General features: G+C 42.4%; 1 protein-coding gene across 1 annotated transcript in view; it reads right to left on the bottom strand.

Annotated features, from left to right (window-relative positions):
• LOC147902545 (uncharacterized) overlaps positions 1–3,518 on the bottom strand; it is a 30,621-nt gene extending 27,103 nt beyond the window's left edge. Inside the window, exons 1-3 of the mRNA XM_087373587.1 lie at positions 3,339–3,518; positions 3,041–3,198; positions 2,630–2,713 (exon numbers count right to left, since the gene is read on the bottom strand). Of these exons, the coding sequence (XP_087229713.1) occupies positions 2,630–2,713; positions 3,041–3,198; positions 3,339–3,468 (372 nt within the window). The 5' untranslated portion in view covers positions 3,469–3,518. The remainder of the gene's footprint in view (positions 1–2,629; positions 2,714–3,040; positions 3,199–3,338) is intronic.
• Positions 3,519–19,524: the final 16,006 nt, after the last annotated feature.

The following is a 19,524-nucleotide window of genomic DNA, read 5'->3' as shown; positions in this document are numbered from 1 at the left end:
ATGTGTGTGTGTGTGCATTTGTACACATTAAGGAAAGAAGGGTGATTTGAATTAGCACAGTGTGGTTTCTGGGCATATGCTTTTAACAACCTTCCATTGCGGGGAGCATTGGCTGTAGCAAGCAACATCTACCTCTGTTTTCTAACATGGTATCAGTGCCCTAGAAGTCTTCACGGTGGGGACAGGGACATCTACAGGGTGAAAATGTACACTATTACCAGAGGATTACTGAGTTGGAGCTCATCTGGAACTAAATATCTAGGACTTCTGAAAAGACACTTGGCTTGTGGATCAGCCAGTGGGATCTCATTGTTCGGGTGAACGACTTGGTTGTAGATATAGCCAGAGTGAAGAAGAGTTGAAACAGACACCCTGAAAGCGTAGTGCTTGGCAGGATCCAGGCTGTCCTTAGATTTTGAGGGGGACAGCTGGATAATGTTTGTGCCAGGATCACTCAAGAACACTTTTGGGTTCCTAATCGAGGATGATGGTGCCATTGACCTTTTGTACTACCTTGGATTGTTACCTTTGTACCAAGATGGTTTTCTTGCATGGGACAGGACCTGGAGGAGCAGGATCTACGGGTTGAAAGACTTATGATCGAGGATGTCTCTGAATTGTCCCAGAGTGCTTCTCAGCATCAACAAGTGGGTATTGGTCCGCGTCGGTGAGAGGGGGCATTGGGTTTATCTGGGTCACTCCCCACCTAGGAGCCCCCAAATGAGGAGGACATGGGGGAGCTGTACCAACAGCATATGGGAGATGCCTCGTGGGCAGAGAAAGGGTATGCCAAGGGGGCAGATCTGAAGGAATAAGCAGGGCTGCCACATGGGCAGCATGGACTGCAAGGAGAGCTGTCAGGATACTGGACTGAGGCAGTAGCAGCTTGAAGAACGGACAACACTGCAAGGATAGGCTGTCGAGACCAAGTCAGAGGGCTGCAGATAGATCTGCAGACCTGCAGAGTTAGCAGGTTCCATTTGGAGTGGCAGGTTGAGGCAGGGCAGAAACCTGCAGCAGACAGAGAAGCAGACTGCACTGCCACGTGGCAGAAGGGTTCAAATGTCTGCAAGACTGGGTCGGGACAGTCTGCAGACTGGTCGGGCATTTTCCAAGGGCTTGGCCCACAGGGACATTCCATATTCATTGTTGATGGTTCCAGGTGCCTTGCTTTGGGCTGCCTACATAGCAGGAAGGTCCAGGACACCTACAGCAGGCCCTCATACCAGGCTGCCTACAAGAAGAGGAATCAAGGGAAGCTTGTGCCTCACCATTGGCTGCAGATGGAAGCAGCAAGAAGATCAAGGATCAAGCACCAAACACTGCCTTACCATTGGCTATCCACTGGAACAGCAAGAAGGCATGTTTGCACGGCCTAACAATGTTTCGAAGGTGCCACGAGGAGGTAGAAGAACAATTTGGAGTTACAGGAGTCCACACCTAGGCAGCACCTTGCTGCTAGATGAAGGCACACTGTGCAAACCTTTTGTGCATGGTTTTGTCCATCTTTGGGACAATAAATATCTACTACTCTCTCTCTCTCTCTCTCTCTTTCTCTCTCTCTATCTATGCACCAATACATATTAAGGAAAAAAGTGGTTTGGGTGTAGTCTCTGGGCATATGCTTTTTAACAATCTTCCTATGTGGGGAGTGTTGGCTGTAGCAAGCAACCTCCACCTCTGTTTTCTAACAATATGGACAAGAGCAAAGCAAGCGCAGTGCAACTTTAGAAACACCAACATAATGAGCCAAGGCAACAAAAGTGATCTATATTTAGCTCTTCTCCACAAATCGTGATGTGGCATCTCCAAGATCACTGGTACATGACCCATATTGCTGGGATATGACGTACACAATGCATTGAACTCCAATAGACAGGTTCCAAACAAGCCCCATAATAGTAGAAGGCAAGCATCCACTTGGATGGCAGAGATTAACATTGACAATGAGGATGCAAAAAACATGGCACAGAATCTCAAGAAAAGCGGAAGACAATGACTACCATGGGCAAACTTGTCTTTTCAAGAACACAAGACACAAGCTTAACACATGTTTGAGATGACTACTACCTAACCAGCTCCCATGCAGCCTGCGAGGCGCAAGAGTTCAACACTGATGACAAAGCATTGGTTAAAGGCAGGGGAAGAGAATATCAGATAACTTTTTTGTAATAGGACACCCCACACAGGTGGAAAAACGAACAAAGGACCTCCAACAACATAGAAAAAAATGCAACAACTACTGAAAGATTTGGTAAGTCCAAGCTCATCAAAGGCAATCTCAGCTATAAGTGATGGGAATGACATAGACATCATCTATGAATTTAGACTACCCCTCTTTAATCCCAATTTTCCTCTATATTTTAACCGCTTTACTTTTAAACCACGTATTCATTCACCTTGTGTGCTATAATTGGTGAGAGCAACTCGGACATCACCTGCCACTATAGATTATAAATGTTATAAACGATGAAGAAAAACCTAGACATCACAGGCGACTTAAGATTACACTTCTTTTAATCCTTATCACTTTCCTTTCGAACCACTTATGCACGGACCTTTGCCTTTACAATGCACTTTTAGACAATTTGGTGAACAAGCAAGGCTCTAGGAAGGCAACAGACTATACTGAGAGCCGAAGGTATCTTCTGCTATTCGTTGGCTTCCCTCGCTTGGCAGACATCTCTTGATCCGGCACTGCTTGTGCATCTATCTACACAACATGAGAAGATTTATAATCCATAAGTTCCATTGCTGTATTTTTGGTCTTCTAACCAAGAGTCACTACTAGTGGCAAACAAGAACGTAATCACTCGATTTTCAACGTTCTTCAAGAAGACACGTTCGGCGAAAGGCAGCAGAGAATTGAAGATCACATTGCAAGAACTTTGGAAAGAAGAGCATCGTCCAAATCCTCCTGTTGTTTCTTTCAATTCAATGAAGGCGCGTCAATGAGCTAGTCCCAATCCGTAAGATTATATGCATTTAAACAGCACAGCAGACGCAAAGTCGCTATATGGGACCAAGGTCATGAGCTTACTATGAGTCCCACCCGCAAGTCCACAGCGGAAAACGCAGAAATGTCGATCTCCGGTTTCACTGCAGGACAAGCTTCTCGGCTCACGCTGTCTAGTACCTGCGGCTCAGCATGGCCACATATGCCTGCACCCTTTGCTATAAGTTTCGCTGCACTCGGCCCTGCAGAGCGGATTCCGAAAGATTAGCTAAGGTGGGCAGTGTGTGCGAGCTCCCGAGCACGGAGCTACAACAGCAAAGTATGTTCAAATGCATGCGAACGAAATGTCGAAAATCTTGCAAAGGTCGCTGCATGAAAAAACCTTTTGGTAGGAAGAACTGTGCTGGTTGGAAGAAATGTGAGGAGGAGCGGATATGGTGAGGCAAAAGGGAAATGGCAGTGGTTCTGTGCGAACTGTTGATAATCTGCAATCTGGAAGTGCAAGAAGCCATGTTGCTATCTGCTGTGACGGCGAAACTGCAGCTTCAAAGTTCAAAATCTATCAAATGTTTGAATGGATATACATTTTCACGTGCTCCATTTACACTGGATATCTTCACGTGCACTTTTGGCTTTATCATTGGTCCTTGTTTGTTTTGTCTTTCCCTTTTGGCCCTCCTAAGAGAACCTCCCCGCATCACAGCGGCTCGGGACACGGCAGCTGATAGCGCAGGTGAGACATGAAGGCTTAGTGTGTCCCCGCGTGAAGGATGAAGGATGCAACCACCGGGTGGAACCTTCTTTGCAATGCTTTGTAGGTCTCCACCATGCACCCCATACGTATCGCGCTAACAAAACCAAACAAGTTGAATATATTCAAGAGGCCTGCCGGGGCAAATTGAAACGTGAGAAGAAGAAGAAGAGAGGGGCATAAATAGAAATTTAGCTTCAAGTTGAGAGAGAGAACGAGAGGACACTTGGGTGGCACTTGGACTACAAAGAAGGGACAACATGTGCAATTCTAATTTTCATGAAATAAATAAAACAACCATTTTCGCTCTCATGAGGTGAAACACCGTTACTTAGGCTTCCACTTTAAAAGTGGCAGGCCAAAAAGGAACTTGCTAAAGAGAAGAGGAATTGATGACTTCTGGCAAAATCACAACCGGTCATCATCCTAGTCCAGCTATGGAATGTTGGGCTGGAATCCAATCTTCAGCTCCAAGCTGAGCTGGCAATGAACTGCTAGAGCACGTAGCTGAGCTAGCATTTTTCCTTTATGGGGCTGTAAATTCCCCCTACCAGTGGCATTGAACCAGAGCCACTAGCAAACTCAGGGAAGCACTCTAAGGGCCCTTTCCCACCGACCGTCCACCGGCTAGCAAATATGCCAGGGCTAGCCCAGCATAGCCAAGCATCCATCCCCACGACGATGTTCAAAAGCTCTCAACATGAGGTTCAAGATGCAGTTCCTTGATCCATTTGAAGAATTGCAGGGCAAGTTAGAGATGTCACAATGGCTTTTTTGGACGCACGGGACTATTTTTTCTCCTTTCTTAACTAAGCCTTGCAATGCTTGGGTGGAGAGTGCGTTTCCCTGTCTCCAACAAGGCATTGCAAGTGCTCAGTTTTGGCATCGACATATCCGTGGCCCTCACTCCCCTTATAGGTCAACGTAGGCTTCGAACCTTCATCTCGTAAACCAATCTCTTCAGAAGGATTAACAGTCTTCTCTCCACGAGCCAAACTTGTTTTCCCCTCAACATGCATTAAGAAACGGATCAAAGATGACCTTCTAAGTGACCACCACATCATTCGCCAATTGCACATCCACAAAATCCGGGATCTTCTGCTCCCTATTCCACAGAACCCAAGCTCCTTTGGGACTAAGCTCCTTCTTAGCATACTGTGTGCGTGTGCGTGTGTGCATGTGCATGCGTGTGTGTGTGCGTGCGCGCGCGCATGCGCACTCATGCACGCACATGCAGGCATGCACACATACGTGCCAAGAGAACCAAATGCCTATTCCAAGCTCTTCATTCCAAAATGACATTCAAGGACAAGTAGACCTACCACAATAGAAACGCTCTACCCAAAAAGGCTCCACAAAGTAGCATGCCATCCTTATTGCTCATCATTGGAGCTATTGTTGTCTCCCCCTTCTTGTGTGTCCTTGCTAAAGTCATCATCCTCATCCTCGAGCTAAAGGTAGGAAGGATCCTCCAACTCATCCTTGTTGTCACCATTTCCCCTCGTAATGTTGCTTTCCATATCCTCCAACTATTGTTTCTGTATGTGAAGGTCAGCCTTAGTTGTCTTCACTTTAAAGACCCAAAAGGTATGTATTTAGAGGCTCTCCTATAATATGCATGCTTGCATAAAATTAAAGTTTGAGTTAAAGGTTCAAGAATTTCTCTCCTCCAACCTTTGAAGGTGACTAACAGTATCATTGTCATACACAAATCTATGTTCCCAAGGGTGTAATCTCAGCATGTCACATGCTTCTATACAAATGGAATCATCACCTCTCCTCCAATCTTTAAAGGTGACCAATGGTATCATCATCATACACAAATTCCAAAGAAGTCATTTGTGAAATCATCACCTCTCCTCCAACCTTTGAAGGTGACCAATGATATCATCATCATACACAAATTTATATTCCCAAGGGGTGTACAGTCTTAGCCTATCACATGCTTCTATACATATGGAATCATCACCTCTCCTCCAACCTTTGAAGGTTATCAATGGTATCATCATCATACACAAATTTCCCAAGGGGTATAGTCTCAACCTATCACATGCTTCTATATCAAGAATTTATTATATTCGAAGAAGATATTTGTGAGATGATCACCTCTCCTCCAACATTTGAAGGTTACCAATGGTATCATCATCATATACAAATTTATATTTCCAAGGGGTGTAGTCTCAGCCTATCACATGCTTCTATACATACGAAACATTAGATGGTAAGACATGTATGAGATAGGTATGTAGGGGAAAGATATGTTAGGAAATCGAAGAAAGGATACACGTTGTATTCTTTACATGGATGCATATACACATGCCATAGTTCGCCCAAAGTGTGGAGCACTACACCATAGACAAGATACACAAAGGGATAAGATACGAAAGAAGGTGTATTCCTATTATACCTAGTCATTAATACATGTCATTTTGCACTTCATTAGCCCAACTTATGGACTAGCATGCTCAAAATCAAAACGATACAAGCTATCATGAAAGTGAGCTTTTGAGAACTCAACATGTTTATATCAAATGTGAAATGGTTCAAAGTTGTGTGTAGAGGGTTAAGAAATTGTGAGAAAAGATTCAAATGGGTTATTTTCCACTGAGTCAACCAAAATTTGGGATGACCTTATGGATACATTTGTGCTATTTCATCATTGTGAATAGGTATATGGATTTTTGTACTATTCTTATTGGATAGTTTAGCCTGTAATGTTTGCTATTATTGATGCACCTAATGACATATAAGTTGTTCTTATGTTATTGTTTAATTAGTCTTGCACCAAGGAAGTGACGTGCCTTGGAAGATGAAGCTGTCAAGGAAGAAATGCAAAATGTCACAATAGATGACATGGAAGAAGGCACTTCCAATGCTCCCCCCCTACCTCATGAACTAGTGGCTATATAACCTCCACTCATAGTTTAAGCTCTTAAGATGATTACACAAACCTATATGTGGGAAGTCTGGTTTTTTATGCAAAGGACATTGAAGATGTAGCACATGATAACAAGATGGCATCAATTCAAAAGTTCATGCATACATGGACCATATTATGGTTTAAATTTAGCATCTTTATGCTATAGGTTTTACAATATATGAAAACTCACAATGTATCTTATGAAAGTGAGGCATGGAAAATTTTGCAAGTCTATAAGAATGTTCAGCTTTGAATAGGCATTATTGGTACTATTTTTAATGCTTATATTGACATTTTTTTCCTAGCCTTTTTGTGATGCTTATCTCAATGCCCACTACTTTTTCAAAAGCATTGAAGGCAAGCAAGGATTTCATTAATGTTTTCATATTTGCATTGATGTGGCATTCATGAACATGATCATCGATCCTAAATAGCATGAGAATATAGTCATGACATTTGTAACAAAAAAAACTGATAATTTAGATTGGGGTATGGATGTTGTACTTATTATATTCTCATTATGATTTATAAAATGGAGTGAAAGATTTGAAATAAAGTTCTTAAAGAAGAAGAAAGAAGAGAAGAGCATGAGAGAAAGTAAGCGCTTTCTTGAGGATGTGAAAGGTTTTGAATTTAAAAGTGAATGGGGATATCCTTGATATAATTATTATGTTCTCATCAAGAGACAAGAGAATATACGAGTTCTTCGAGAGACATAGTGTACATATACTCCATCTTGCAAGCTAATATTCACTATTATAATTTAAACTAACTATTTACAATATTCTCCATTAAACATTTTAAACAAACACCTCAATAGTTACATCCATAAGCCTCTGTATGCATTGTTCAAGATGTATGTCCTTTGATGAAGAGCTACATCCTCAATTTCACTAGATACATGACTATCATCCACGGATTCAAGTCTTAGGATCCAGCAATTGTGGATAACTAGTTCAAGGCATTTCATAAATTATGTGTTGCTTGGGGATTTGTTTGTAGCTGTATGCAACTTAAGTAAGTATCAAAGTACAGAATCTGATCTAAATCATCAATGATAAGCACATCAAGACCCTTTCACATAGAGACTATGCAACAGCAACTAGCCCCATTTCGAACAATGCCACATCCCAACCTTTCATCCGATAAGCTTCCATTATGTCCACTACCAAGGAAGATGATTTGGATGTCGATAATCAAGAGAGGAGGATTGAACTTTCAATGTTCCTCTTGGAAGAATATTCCAAGAGTCTTTTGGGGAGCTTTGAATGGTGGCCCCTATGCACAAATGCAACCATCATGGGTTGCAACACTTGGTGCCCATGCCACCTAACAATTAAGCTCATGCTGTAACACCATACCATGCAACAACTTACCAATCACTCCTCTGAATGTAGATGTCAAATGGACATACAATGCATGCCATTGTGCATCTATGATAAAAAGGACCAGTGTTGCTCTTTCTTGGCATTCAAAGCATCTCGTTGTGCATTTGTGAATAAAAAGGACTTGACATGCCATAGGACCTTGTGCCATAAATGGTATAAGCTCAATAATCCCTGATCCAGGAAGATCCTATACCTCCTCAAAGAACACATATGGGTTCTCCAAAGGCTCATTGTCCATTGCCTCAAATTTTTTTGTATCAATCCCCTTGACTATGACATAGTTTGAACTGTCCTCTCATATACCAAATTTATATGAGAACTTGAAACTGTTGTGGTGGCAGGCTTGAATTTGCATTGCATTTTTCTTTATCTCTGCATACATCAACTCCACATAGATAGGCATCTTTGTTAATGGGTTCTCTTTACTTTGTTAACTAGTGTATCGATATAACATTTACAAAATGCACCCTCATGGGTTGAAAACAATGCAAACAAGTCAGGCTGGAAATGTAAGGCATTTGGGTCCCATTACAACTAAAACACACAACATCAAAATGCTGAAGTGAAAGAACAAATATAAATAGAGAACCAGAAGGACATGCCAAGAAGTCTTGTATGAAAAATGCAACGATTGTATCACTACGGAGTGAGACTTCTCAATATTGAGATCTTAGAGCTGATATATTTTTAAATTACAAACATGACGAGCATTTTGCTAGCATTTCAACAACCTCTTTACATCAGGGCAGCATGCCATGGTCATCCACAACTTGTGATGATGCCGAGCATTTATACTAAGAGATGATTAAAATACTGACCACTAAAGTGCCTTATGCTGGAAGTCCTAGCTTGATTATGTGGCCATAAAGGGGCTTGATAGATGCCTTCTTAGCCATATAGGTTTAACAAGTGTGATTCTAGCTAGGAGATGGAGACCACAATGTTACCAATGGTGGGCCTAATGGAGGTGGGTGGCGGATAGCAGTAAAACACTTGAAATATCAAAAAGGGTTTGTGTGACATGTCAAGGGATGGAACCCTACCTTGCATGTGAGAAACCAAAATCTATAAAACTGAGTTCCCTTTCTAGAAAAAAGGCATTCGAAGTCCTAATACTAACAAAGCGTCCTCTAGAGTGAGGCTCAAGGACCAGCAAAACCACTAGAAAGTGATTTGAGGTGGAAAGTCTGGTGAAATGCATACCAAGCCACCTCAAATCAAGGGATGGAACCCTACCTTGCATGTGAGAAACCAAAATCTATAAAACTGAGTTCCCTTTCTAGAAAAAAGGCATTCGAAGTCCTAATACTAACAAAGCGTCCTCTAGAGTGAGGCTCAAGGACCAGCAAAACCACTAGAAAGTGATTTGAGGTGGAAAGTCTGGTGAAATGCAAACCAAGCCACCTCTATCCAAAGCCCAACCATCAACATAGAATCTATCAATATGTGCATGGATGGGCATCTTCAGCCATAAAATAAGAAGAGACCATGGCTGAGTATAAAAGGCATCATCAAACCAAGAATCTCTGCCACTGAACTAGGAAGAAAGGCATCCCATGTTGCTCTCTTAAGTGAATGAATTCCTCCTTCTCTATGACCCCACTTATATGAGAGCAACTCCACCATGTTGAAGTCACCCCCAATGATCTATGAATTTACTATAGGGAACCAGAAGAGACGTTCCTTCTAAAAAAGGACACAATTCCCTCTATTGTTGTGGGGCCATACAAGTTGAGAGCCCCAACCTTATGCCCTCTAATTGAGGGTAAGATCATATGTGACCTCGAAGATGAAATGACCATGTCCAACCATTAGAGTAAAAGGAATAAGAAACTAAAATGTATGTTCTTCCTTTGGTGCCCAAAGTCAAAGAACAAAATGTATAACCAAAGAGGAGTTTGCTTGACTTTTATAAAACCCCTAGCATCCACCTTGTGTCCTTGAATAAAGAGAAAACTAATAGGACCCCCACTCACACTTGGATGAAGGTAATTACAAATCAATTGGATTTGGCGGTGATGAGGCATACCACCAAGTCCCTGAATGTTCTAGGTGACAATCCTCATCTTTATGATGAAGATTTGCATACTAGACGTGGTAGTGGAAACACTTTCCTCATATAGATGAGGTCTCCTACCATAATGCTATTGTAGAGGAGTGAAATCTATAGGGGAAAGCACCCCCACACCTATGGAAGTGATACCCTATTGACAGAACCACCAAGAACCACATCACTAATAGAAGGCAAAAACTCCTCACTAATATCAGCTAGATGAGAGAAGGAATTTCCTTGAAGCAAGTATAGCTTTGGAGCGTGTGAAATCTGTTTCTAGGGAGCTAGAGTCACACTCTTCTCACAGAGTCCCATGATCAAGAAATGAAGACTATAGGGCTGATGTGGAAGGGGCTAAAATATCCTATATTGGTCCTATCTACCTACAATCTTGACTCTTTGCCAAACTATAAAACCATCAAGATGCTGGAGTATGTTGTGGTAATCTAGAATTTAGGGTCAAGAACAAGGACTAACTCTAGGAACCACATCTGATTTGGTTTTCTCTACCATTAAAGAGGGTAAACTAGGAAGGGGGGGTCTTAGTAACTAATACAAAGGTAGCTCCAATCATGGCAAGAAGCCGATGGTAAACCTAGGAAAGACTTGGGAATCTAAGAAGAGAGAAATTGTTTGCCTATCCTATTCCGTAGAGTTGTGAACCAAGAACAAAGGGCTTGAGGGTCATTGTTTTCTTGGGTGTAGCCATTTTTTTTGAGGTTCAGGGACTTTTCTGTATATAGGTATCTTGCATGACCCATAACTTATGCATTGCTCAACGGAATTCGTCAAACTTTGTCTTCAAGTTGTAGTACACATTCCAAACTTGAACATGAGAGCAAAAAATTATAGAATAAGGATCTAGAATGAGACCGTTAAAGCATTACAAGTGCTATGTTGCATGTGAAGCATGCATCTTGAAGACTATAGGATATAGCAATTTATTCAAACACATCAAAATTTTGTTCTATACATCCATGCAACCAAGTAATCATTCTAAAGTACACTATGTGAGCTTCTCTTGAACCCAAGGACACACCTAAATGAGATCATTATGCATGGGTTAGTGGGCCTCTAATGTTGTGCTAAATTGATGCATACCCATTTGAGGGCACACTCCATAACTTTTTTTGGATTTGTTGAAAACCAAAACGAATTGAAAATTTGGAATCCAAACTATTGGGACTAGTGCATGGTGGTCTTAAAACATTGATAGTTGTTGGTATTGGTATCTAGATTCACCCTAAAATGGAAGAAGTCAGAAAAGTGCAAGTTGTGCATGTGCAAAGATACTTTAATAAATCCAACACTATTTATAATTTTGAATTGTTTCTTTTCCCATGCACTTGCTTGCTATATGGCTCATAAGCATGCCAAAGGTCATTGCATTTAATAATACACAGCATCAAACCTGATAGTGTGCCCTTTGGCCTATTTGTATGTAGCAGGACGGCACATTTGATTTGTCCATGACCTAGGCAATGCAAATGTCATTCTCTATAGCTAGATTTTGTATGCACAAACATTCCAAAGCAAAAGCCATGCATAGGGTGGTAGCACGTAGGCCATCGGATACATTAGTCATCTATGATGGGGGTATGGCAGACCATGCATTTCAGACCCTATTGCATAGTAGGATAGGCATTCGATTTAACTATTGCGGCCATCAATACCACAGTATTATTCTATACATGACAAAGCTGCTTCTTGATTCCTTTCTCCTCATCCTAAGGCTGCGGATGTTCTCCTTCATCTCCTCCACTTTTTGCTCACTCTATGCAACAGCTTCATCTGAATCCCTCAGCATCTGTTGAAGCTACGTAAATTGCTGAAAAACATCTTCATGGGCTGTTTCCAAGACTTCCACTCTAGTTTGGAAATTTCTCAAGATGACGGACTACTTTTCATAACTGTCGAAAGCCACGACAAGCTCGTGTAAACATCTATCCTGATCTTCTTGTAGGGTCTTGTAGCTTGCTCTTTGGACTTCCAATAGTGTTTCAAAAAAACAATCCTCACCATGGCTACTCAAATTGCTCCACCGTGGCTGGTCTCTGCATCCTTCCTTGCATGGGGAGCTACCTCGTTGTCTTCTCCACCCCATCCTTCCTGGCCTTGAAGCTCTCTCGCAGTTCTTGCATCACCTTTCTAGTTTCTGCATTCTCCCTTTTCAGCTCCTCGATCATCTGGTCTTTTTCAATGTTCAATGCATTCTGCATGTTGTAGAGTTGTTTGTAAAGATACTCCTTTTTGGCTCTATGATCTTCAAGATCCTTTTGCGTCCTTTCTAGCTCCTTGTCTGCCATGTCCCTGTCATTTCTCACTTCTTCGAGCCTATCTCGGAGCTCCTTCATGTGCTTCTCTGCTTCTTCTCTTCTATGCCTTTCCATGTCGACCAATTTTGTAGCAGCCTCAGCTTGCTCTTGTGCCAGCAAGGCCCTCACTTGTGCCTCCTCTACCTTGTCGTCTGCACCTTCCCTGAGACTTTTCTCAAGTTGCGTTGCCTTTGCTGCATCGGTGGCTTTCTCTTGTAGAAAAGCCACCTTCTAAGACATATGCTTATCGTATTGCTTAAAAATCCCTTTGAGGGTAGATGCCATCAGGTGCATTGCAACTCCAGTAGACTAAGATGACAATTCGGATTTGCCATCCACGCAACTCTTCAGGTTGGTTAACAGACTCTTGATCACCCTTGAAAAAGATACATCACATCCTTTCAGTTGCTCTACTGCTGCTTGAACCTGCAAGAACTTGCAGGTTCCTCTCGTATCAGGAAACAAGTGAATGGTCTTCTTCAGCACATCTTGGAGGTTTGAAATTTTGACTCCACCATCTTTACTAATATGAGCATTGAGGTATACGTCTAGAATATCCCATCTCTACAACTGCTTCTCGAAAAAGTGTGCTTGCAAACTGCCTCCAAAAATTCCTAGAGCATTTTCAATCATGCTTTCATTGATGGTAATCTTATGACCTTGATAGACTAGCTACCTCTCCTTCATGTTCATCTCCTATATCAACCTGGTGAAGTTTTGGAGAGCATCCAAATTGGGCTTCTGAAGAACGAGAGAGGAGCTCCCATATGTCACTATTTCAAGATCAAGGGATGAGGGGCTCTCACACTGTGTTGCAAAGGGGGAGGAAAGATTGTGTGAGGAGCTCCTGGACTATGTAGGGTCCATTAAGAGAGGGGATAGAAGTTGCAGGAAGAGTGCAAGGGAGATAGAAATGGTCGAAAGGGATAGAAGATGAAACAGTGAAGGAAATGGAATAGTGGAGGCTTGAGTTTGCAGTCCGATTGAAAGGGAGAAAGAAATGGTCGAGAGGGATAGAAGATGAAGCATTGAAGGAAATGGAATAGTGGAGGCTTGAGATTGCAAGGGAGAATGAAACGGTTGAGACGGATAGAAGATGAGATGGTTAAGGGAATAGAATAGAAGTTTGTAGCCCGACTACACTATTAAGGTGAGAGCCACTACAGTGGTTGTAGCCCTACTACTGTCAAGGTGAGAGCGACTGTGTTGGTTGGCCCGAATTTTGATTAAATCAAGGAGGCAATATTGAATTGCATGGTAATGAATGATTAGAGGTAGTGGCAACTAAGATTCCCAGCCACACCTATGGTGGTAGCTAAGACCCATCGAGATGGCAGTTAATTACCAACCACCACAGTGGCCTGCAATTACTCAGCTTCCAATTAACACCACCGGGCTTACATGCATGATTTCTACGAGTGTAGTAAGTTACCAATCACCAGGCTTGCATGCTCAGGAGAGTACTAGAGTGCATGGTAAAGAGGGATTAGAGGCAATTAGGCTTCATGATTTACTTTTGTGGGAATTACTGCCCGATGGTGGTGGCTGTCATCAGCCACATCTATCGTGGCTATGATTCCACTGTGCCACTGAGTACTAGAGTGCATGGTAACAAGTGATTATAGCCATGTCTGTCATGGCTATGATTCCATCGGGCTGGCAGTTAAAATTACCAGCCACCACTCACCCACCACCAGACTTAAGCATGCATGATCATTATGAATGAGTAAAATGAGTGATTAGAGCTTCATGATTTACCTTTGTGGGATTACTGCCCTGTGGTGGTGGCTCTCATCATCCACGTTTGTCGTGGCTACGATTCCACCGGGTTGGCAGTTAATTACCAGCCATCGAAGTGGCACCACATGGCATCTTCTTCATGATTACCAGCCTGTTTGTGGTGGCACCTAAGATTCCACCACGGTGGCCTACAATTAATATGGATGGAATTCTGGGATCCAGCCACCACGATGGCTCAAACTTTATAATATATATAAGATTCGTGGCACTTGGAATTTTACTATGTTGCTCTGATCTGCCCATGCTCTGCTACTTTGCTCCACACCCCTCCTCTAGCTCTTTTCCGCCCCTGCTCTACTTTGTTCCACACTCCCTCCTCCAACTCTCATCACTCATCTGATTCCTTGGTCATCTGCTGCTTACCCTTTCATCTTCAGCATGCCTACTACCACCCTCCCTCGATGCTCTGTGATCCCAATGTTATCTACCTTCTCATATAAGGTGATTGCATTGCACTCACCTAGAGTAGAAATGCTAGCACTAGTGGAGACCCTTCATTCCCATAGTCGATTCCCCACACATTTGCATGTCACCATCTCAGATGACATGCTCACAGAGGGCCTCTTTATGGCTGTGCTATATGGGTTCCCCCTAGATGTCGATAAAGGCCTCAATATTTTCAAAGCAGAGTACTCTTGACTTGTTGGGGGGGGCAGTAATCTGAGTCCTGGAAATGTGCATGGTCTTCGGCCTCTCCATCGTATCCTCCTTGGGCTTCCTAAAATTTTTTAATGCAACAAGCTAGACTAGTGGAAAACTGAGTGGTAGACCTACGCAAAATAGGCTCACTACTAGGTGCTCTCAAAACATCCCTGGTCTTCCTTACTCCAGGTGTAACAATAGAAGGAATACCCAACTCATCATCAAGGCTCTGTTCTGAGCCATTGGATTCACCATCCACATAAGAGTGACCTGCATTCACATCAACCATGGGCTAATCTACTTTCTCTTTTCCTTTTCATGATACTTGCATACCACTATCTGCATTGCTTTGAGGAGATCCTCCTGATCTCAATCTGCCTGTCCATGGCGAAGTATGTGAACCACTGCTAGAGGACACTACAGGTCCACTAATATTTTGTGATTGTTGCTATGAATTCTGTGCAGCATTATCATTTTGTGCATCTACATCATCAATCACATTTACTGGTTTATACCAGCTACTCATCTCATCAAGAACAACATCTCGGTTCACTGTAAACTTACAAGTAGAAGGGTTATAGCATCTATACCCTTTCTACTACAGAGAATAACCAATAAAGATGCACTTCTCAGCTTTTGGATCCAACTTGGATCTCAACTCATCTGGCACATGAACATAGGCAATGCAACCAAAAGCTTTCAAATGAGAAATATCTGGTTTCCTACCAGTATACCTCTCCTCTGGCATCATGCCATGTATTGCTACAGTGGGAGTCTTGTTCATTATGTAGACTGCTGCAACAAGTGCTTCATCTAGTAGGTCTTTTTCATTGATCATGGCATGAGATACCTCTCCAATATGCCTGTTTTTCCTTTCTGCAAGTATGATTTTGCTGTGGGGTATGACTGCATGAATATTGCTGCTTTATGCCATGCTCCTGCAGGAAACTTGCGAACTCATTTGAGAGGTACTCTTCCCCTCCATTTGACCTTAGGCATTTTATTGGCAGGCTTGTTTCTTTTTCAACCATAAGCTTTAAAGCTTTGAAATGACCAAACACTTCATTTTTCTTTTTCATAAAATAGACCCAAATTTTTCTACCGTAGTCATCAATAAAAGTGACAAAATAACGCTAGATGCAGCTTTAGTAGTCCACACATCAAAGTGGATTAATTCTAATGGCCCCTTACTCTCTTGAACATGTCTAGGACATGGTTTCCTTGCCTGTTTTCCAAATTGACAGGCTTCACACACCTTATGCATTTTTGCAACCTTGAACTTAGGCAATCTTGCAACAATATTCTGGGCCTACATTAATTTAAGTCGTTGTACATTAACATCACCAATGCGTTTATGCCAGATATCAATATCTACAACTACACCAGTCCCATGTGCAAACATTGCTACACTCAATTCAGGCATGTCCACATCCAATGTAAACATCCTGCCCTTCTTCTTCCCTTTGCTCTCAAGCGACCTTTATTTTTCATATCCTCAACAAAGCATCCATGAGGATTAAATCTGACCTGCAAGCCTTGCTCAACCATTTCACCAACAGAAACCAAGTTCTTGGTGATATTCGGGACATGAAATACATCAGACAGGTATTTCTTTTTCCCATCCTGCATAGACAAAGGAATTTTACCAATCTGCACAATAGGATGTGCAGTATCATCACCAGTCTCCACAAATCCTGGTCTTTCCATTGTCCTTGCATCCTGCATCCATTCTGCATGACCTATCATGTGGTTTGATGCACCTGAGTCAACATACCACACATCATTACTTTCTTCTGCACTTGTCATAGAATTAGTCATGTGCTGCACCATAAACAGATGCTCATTCCTATCATCACCTTGTCTACTAGAGGATGCATAATTGCCTTGCTGCAATTTTCCAGTCATGATGTCATTCTACTTTTTATAGCAGTCTTTAACCATATGACCCATTTTACCACAGTAGTAGCATTCAACATTGCTATTTGCATTTTGGCCTCTCTACCATCCACCACGACCTCTTTGGCTCCCCTTGCCTCTAAAGTTACCACGTCCTCCTCCATAGGACTGGTTTTCTTGAATTTGCTGCATATTTTAATTTCTGCCATGGCCTCCAGATCGGCCTGCTCTACCTTTGCCTCTACCTCTTCCAGCATTTGAGTAGAAGACAGTTTCTTTTGAAGTTCCTCCTAAAGAAGATGCACCACCATTTCTCTACTCTTCAGAAATTAGAAGAGCAATCAACTCCCCAAAATCAGGAAAATTCTCACGGATGGCAATGGATGTCTGGAACTATGCATAATCCTTTCCTAGACCATTCAAGGTCACAGAAACTAAATCATCATCTTCCACTCGCGACCCAATGGAAGCAAGTGCATCTGCAATCTTCTTCACCTTCATGTGGTAGTCATTGATGCTCATATTTTCTCTCTGCACATTATGCAACTCCTACTTGAGCTGCATTTTCCACTCGTGACCCAATGGAAGCAAGTGCATCTGCAATCTTCTTCACCTCCATGTGGTAGTCATTGATGCTCATATTTTCTCTCTACACATTTATGCAACTCCTGATTGAGCTGTATTTTCCTGCCTTGCATATTTGTGCTATACATTTTTGTCAAAGTATCCCATGCCTCCTTTGGCATGCTTGCATCCTGAATGTGCACAATTATAGAATCTGAAATACTGATAGATAGCCAGTACATAACTTTTCTGGCTCTCTCATGCCAGCCTTTAAATGCCTGCAACTCCTGTTGATTGGGAACATTAGAAGAGCTGGTTCTTCTTCAGCTCCAGTAATGAACTCCCAATAGCCTTTTCCCATAAGGAAATTCATCATTCTAAACTTCCATGCTTGGAAGTTGTTCTTGTCAAGATTTTCAGTGACAATCTGTGAAAGAGCATCAAATACCATTACAGAACACTGCAAAAATATCATGTCGCTACAAAAAACACAACTCCTGCCTCACAAGGGCAAATCTGCAAAACTGACGAAAGTGGTATTTGACCACACAGTCACTTCCTAGTGATGATTTTGCATCAACAGGTAATCAGAATGATTCTGTCACTCCCAATATCTCTGTGCACAGGCATATGATGTAATTTCTTCGACAACTTTTCACCGGCTTGCAGAACAATGGTCGCACAGCAAAAACATGTGACACTTTTCTGAGTGCCTGCAGAAAACTTCCGCCACCAAAACGGGCCCTGAAATGGCCTCGAATCAAAAAAATAATGTCACCAAGGGCTTTGCCTACTCTCAGAGCATATACTGCGCTCTCGCCACACCGCAAAGGGTGTCCCAATTTGAGATAGTGCACTCTTGCACTTTTCGACTGTGCTACCTGCAGAGATTTGCTCCCAAACTCGAAAAATGAAAGCAACACTGATCCTCTTACCAAGACACCGCGAACTTGGTTTGCTTTCTTGAGCTCCTTACCACAAACCGGGCTCTGATACCATGTGAAGAGAGTGGGAGAGAAGGAAGGAGTCTCACTTGTAGCTTTCTCACATACACAATGGGGGAATACACACAAAGGTGGAGGCTGAAAATAGTTTCCCTCTTCTTAGTTGTGAAAGCCAAAAGAACTCTAAGTACAAAGGAATAGGTGAACCCTATATGTGGGTCTCAAACCAAACTCAGCTAACTAAGGTGGCATACTAACTGAGCCACTAACTAGAGTACATAAAGAGGCATTATGAAAAGTTACATGCATAAGAGTCTACTGGTGGGTGCAGCCAACACAATTCCGGAGGAGGTGATTGAGCCCCAGCAAGTAGCAATGGATATGGATCTGTGGGATCTCTTGCAGCAGGAGAGAGAGTTCGAAGAACAGATGATCCGAGTCACGCGAGTGCAGGAAGATGATCTGGATATGGTATATCTAGGAGAGGATGGAGCATCTAAACCAGTCAAAATCAGCACATTATTGACGGCTGAATTTTGTAGTGAACTGATAGCCCTCTTGAGGGATTTCCCGATGTGTTCGCATGGGATTATGCGGATATGAAAGGTCTGGATCCAAAATTTTACCAGCATCGAGTTAATGGCCTCAAACCAAATGCGACTTTGACAAAGATACAATGGTATCGTATGAATCCACATGTGGCCAAGCAAGTGCGTGAAGAGCTGGAGTGCTTGCTACGGGTGGGATTCATCGCATCGATACGGAATCCAGAGTGGATTTTCCCAATTGTCATTGTCCCAAAGAAAAATAAGAAATTGTGGATTTTTTCAACTACCGCAAACTGAATGTGGCCATGATACCTGATCCATTTCCCTTGTCGTACATGGATTCTATGTTGGACGAAGTGGCGGGGCATGAGGTGTACTCATTCTTGGATGGGTATAAGGGATACAACCAAATCAAAATGGCTCCGGAAGACCAGCCCAAAACACCGTTCATCACATCATTGGGGGTCTATGTCTGCACAATCATGTGGTTTGGATTGCAGAATGCTCCCTCAACTTTTCAGCGAGCAATGTAGGAGATTTTCGGCTCTTATTTTACAGATTTCATGTGGATTTTCCTGGATGATCTCCATGTGTTCGAAACATTCATCGAGCACTTGGAGCATTTGTGGAAGTGCTTCCAATGATGCAAGGAGGTCTTCTTCAGTCTGAATCCTATGAAATGTGCATTCACAGTCCATAGCGGCTGACTCCTAGGGCATGTGATCTCGGCGAAAGGAATTGTGGTGA

The sequence above is a fragment of the Dipteris shenzhenensis genome, chromosome 4 (assembly GCF_047967505.1).
Source record: "Dipteris shenzhenensis isolate YYH24624 ecotype China chromosome 4, Dip_SZ_1.0, whole genome shotgun sequence".
Taxonomy (NCBI): domain Eukaryota; kingdom Viridiplantae; phylum Streptophyta; class Polypodiopsida; order Gleicheniales; family Dipteridaceae; genus Dipteris; species Dipteris shenzhenensis.
Note: the sequence above shows the minus strand (reverse complement) of the source record. Positions and strands in the feature narration are given on the sequence as shown.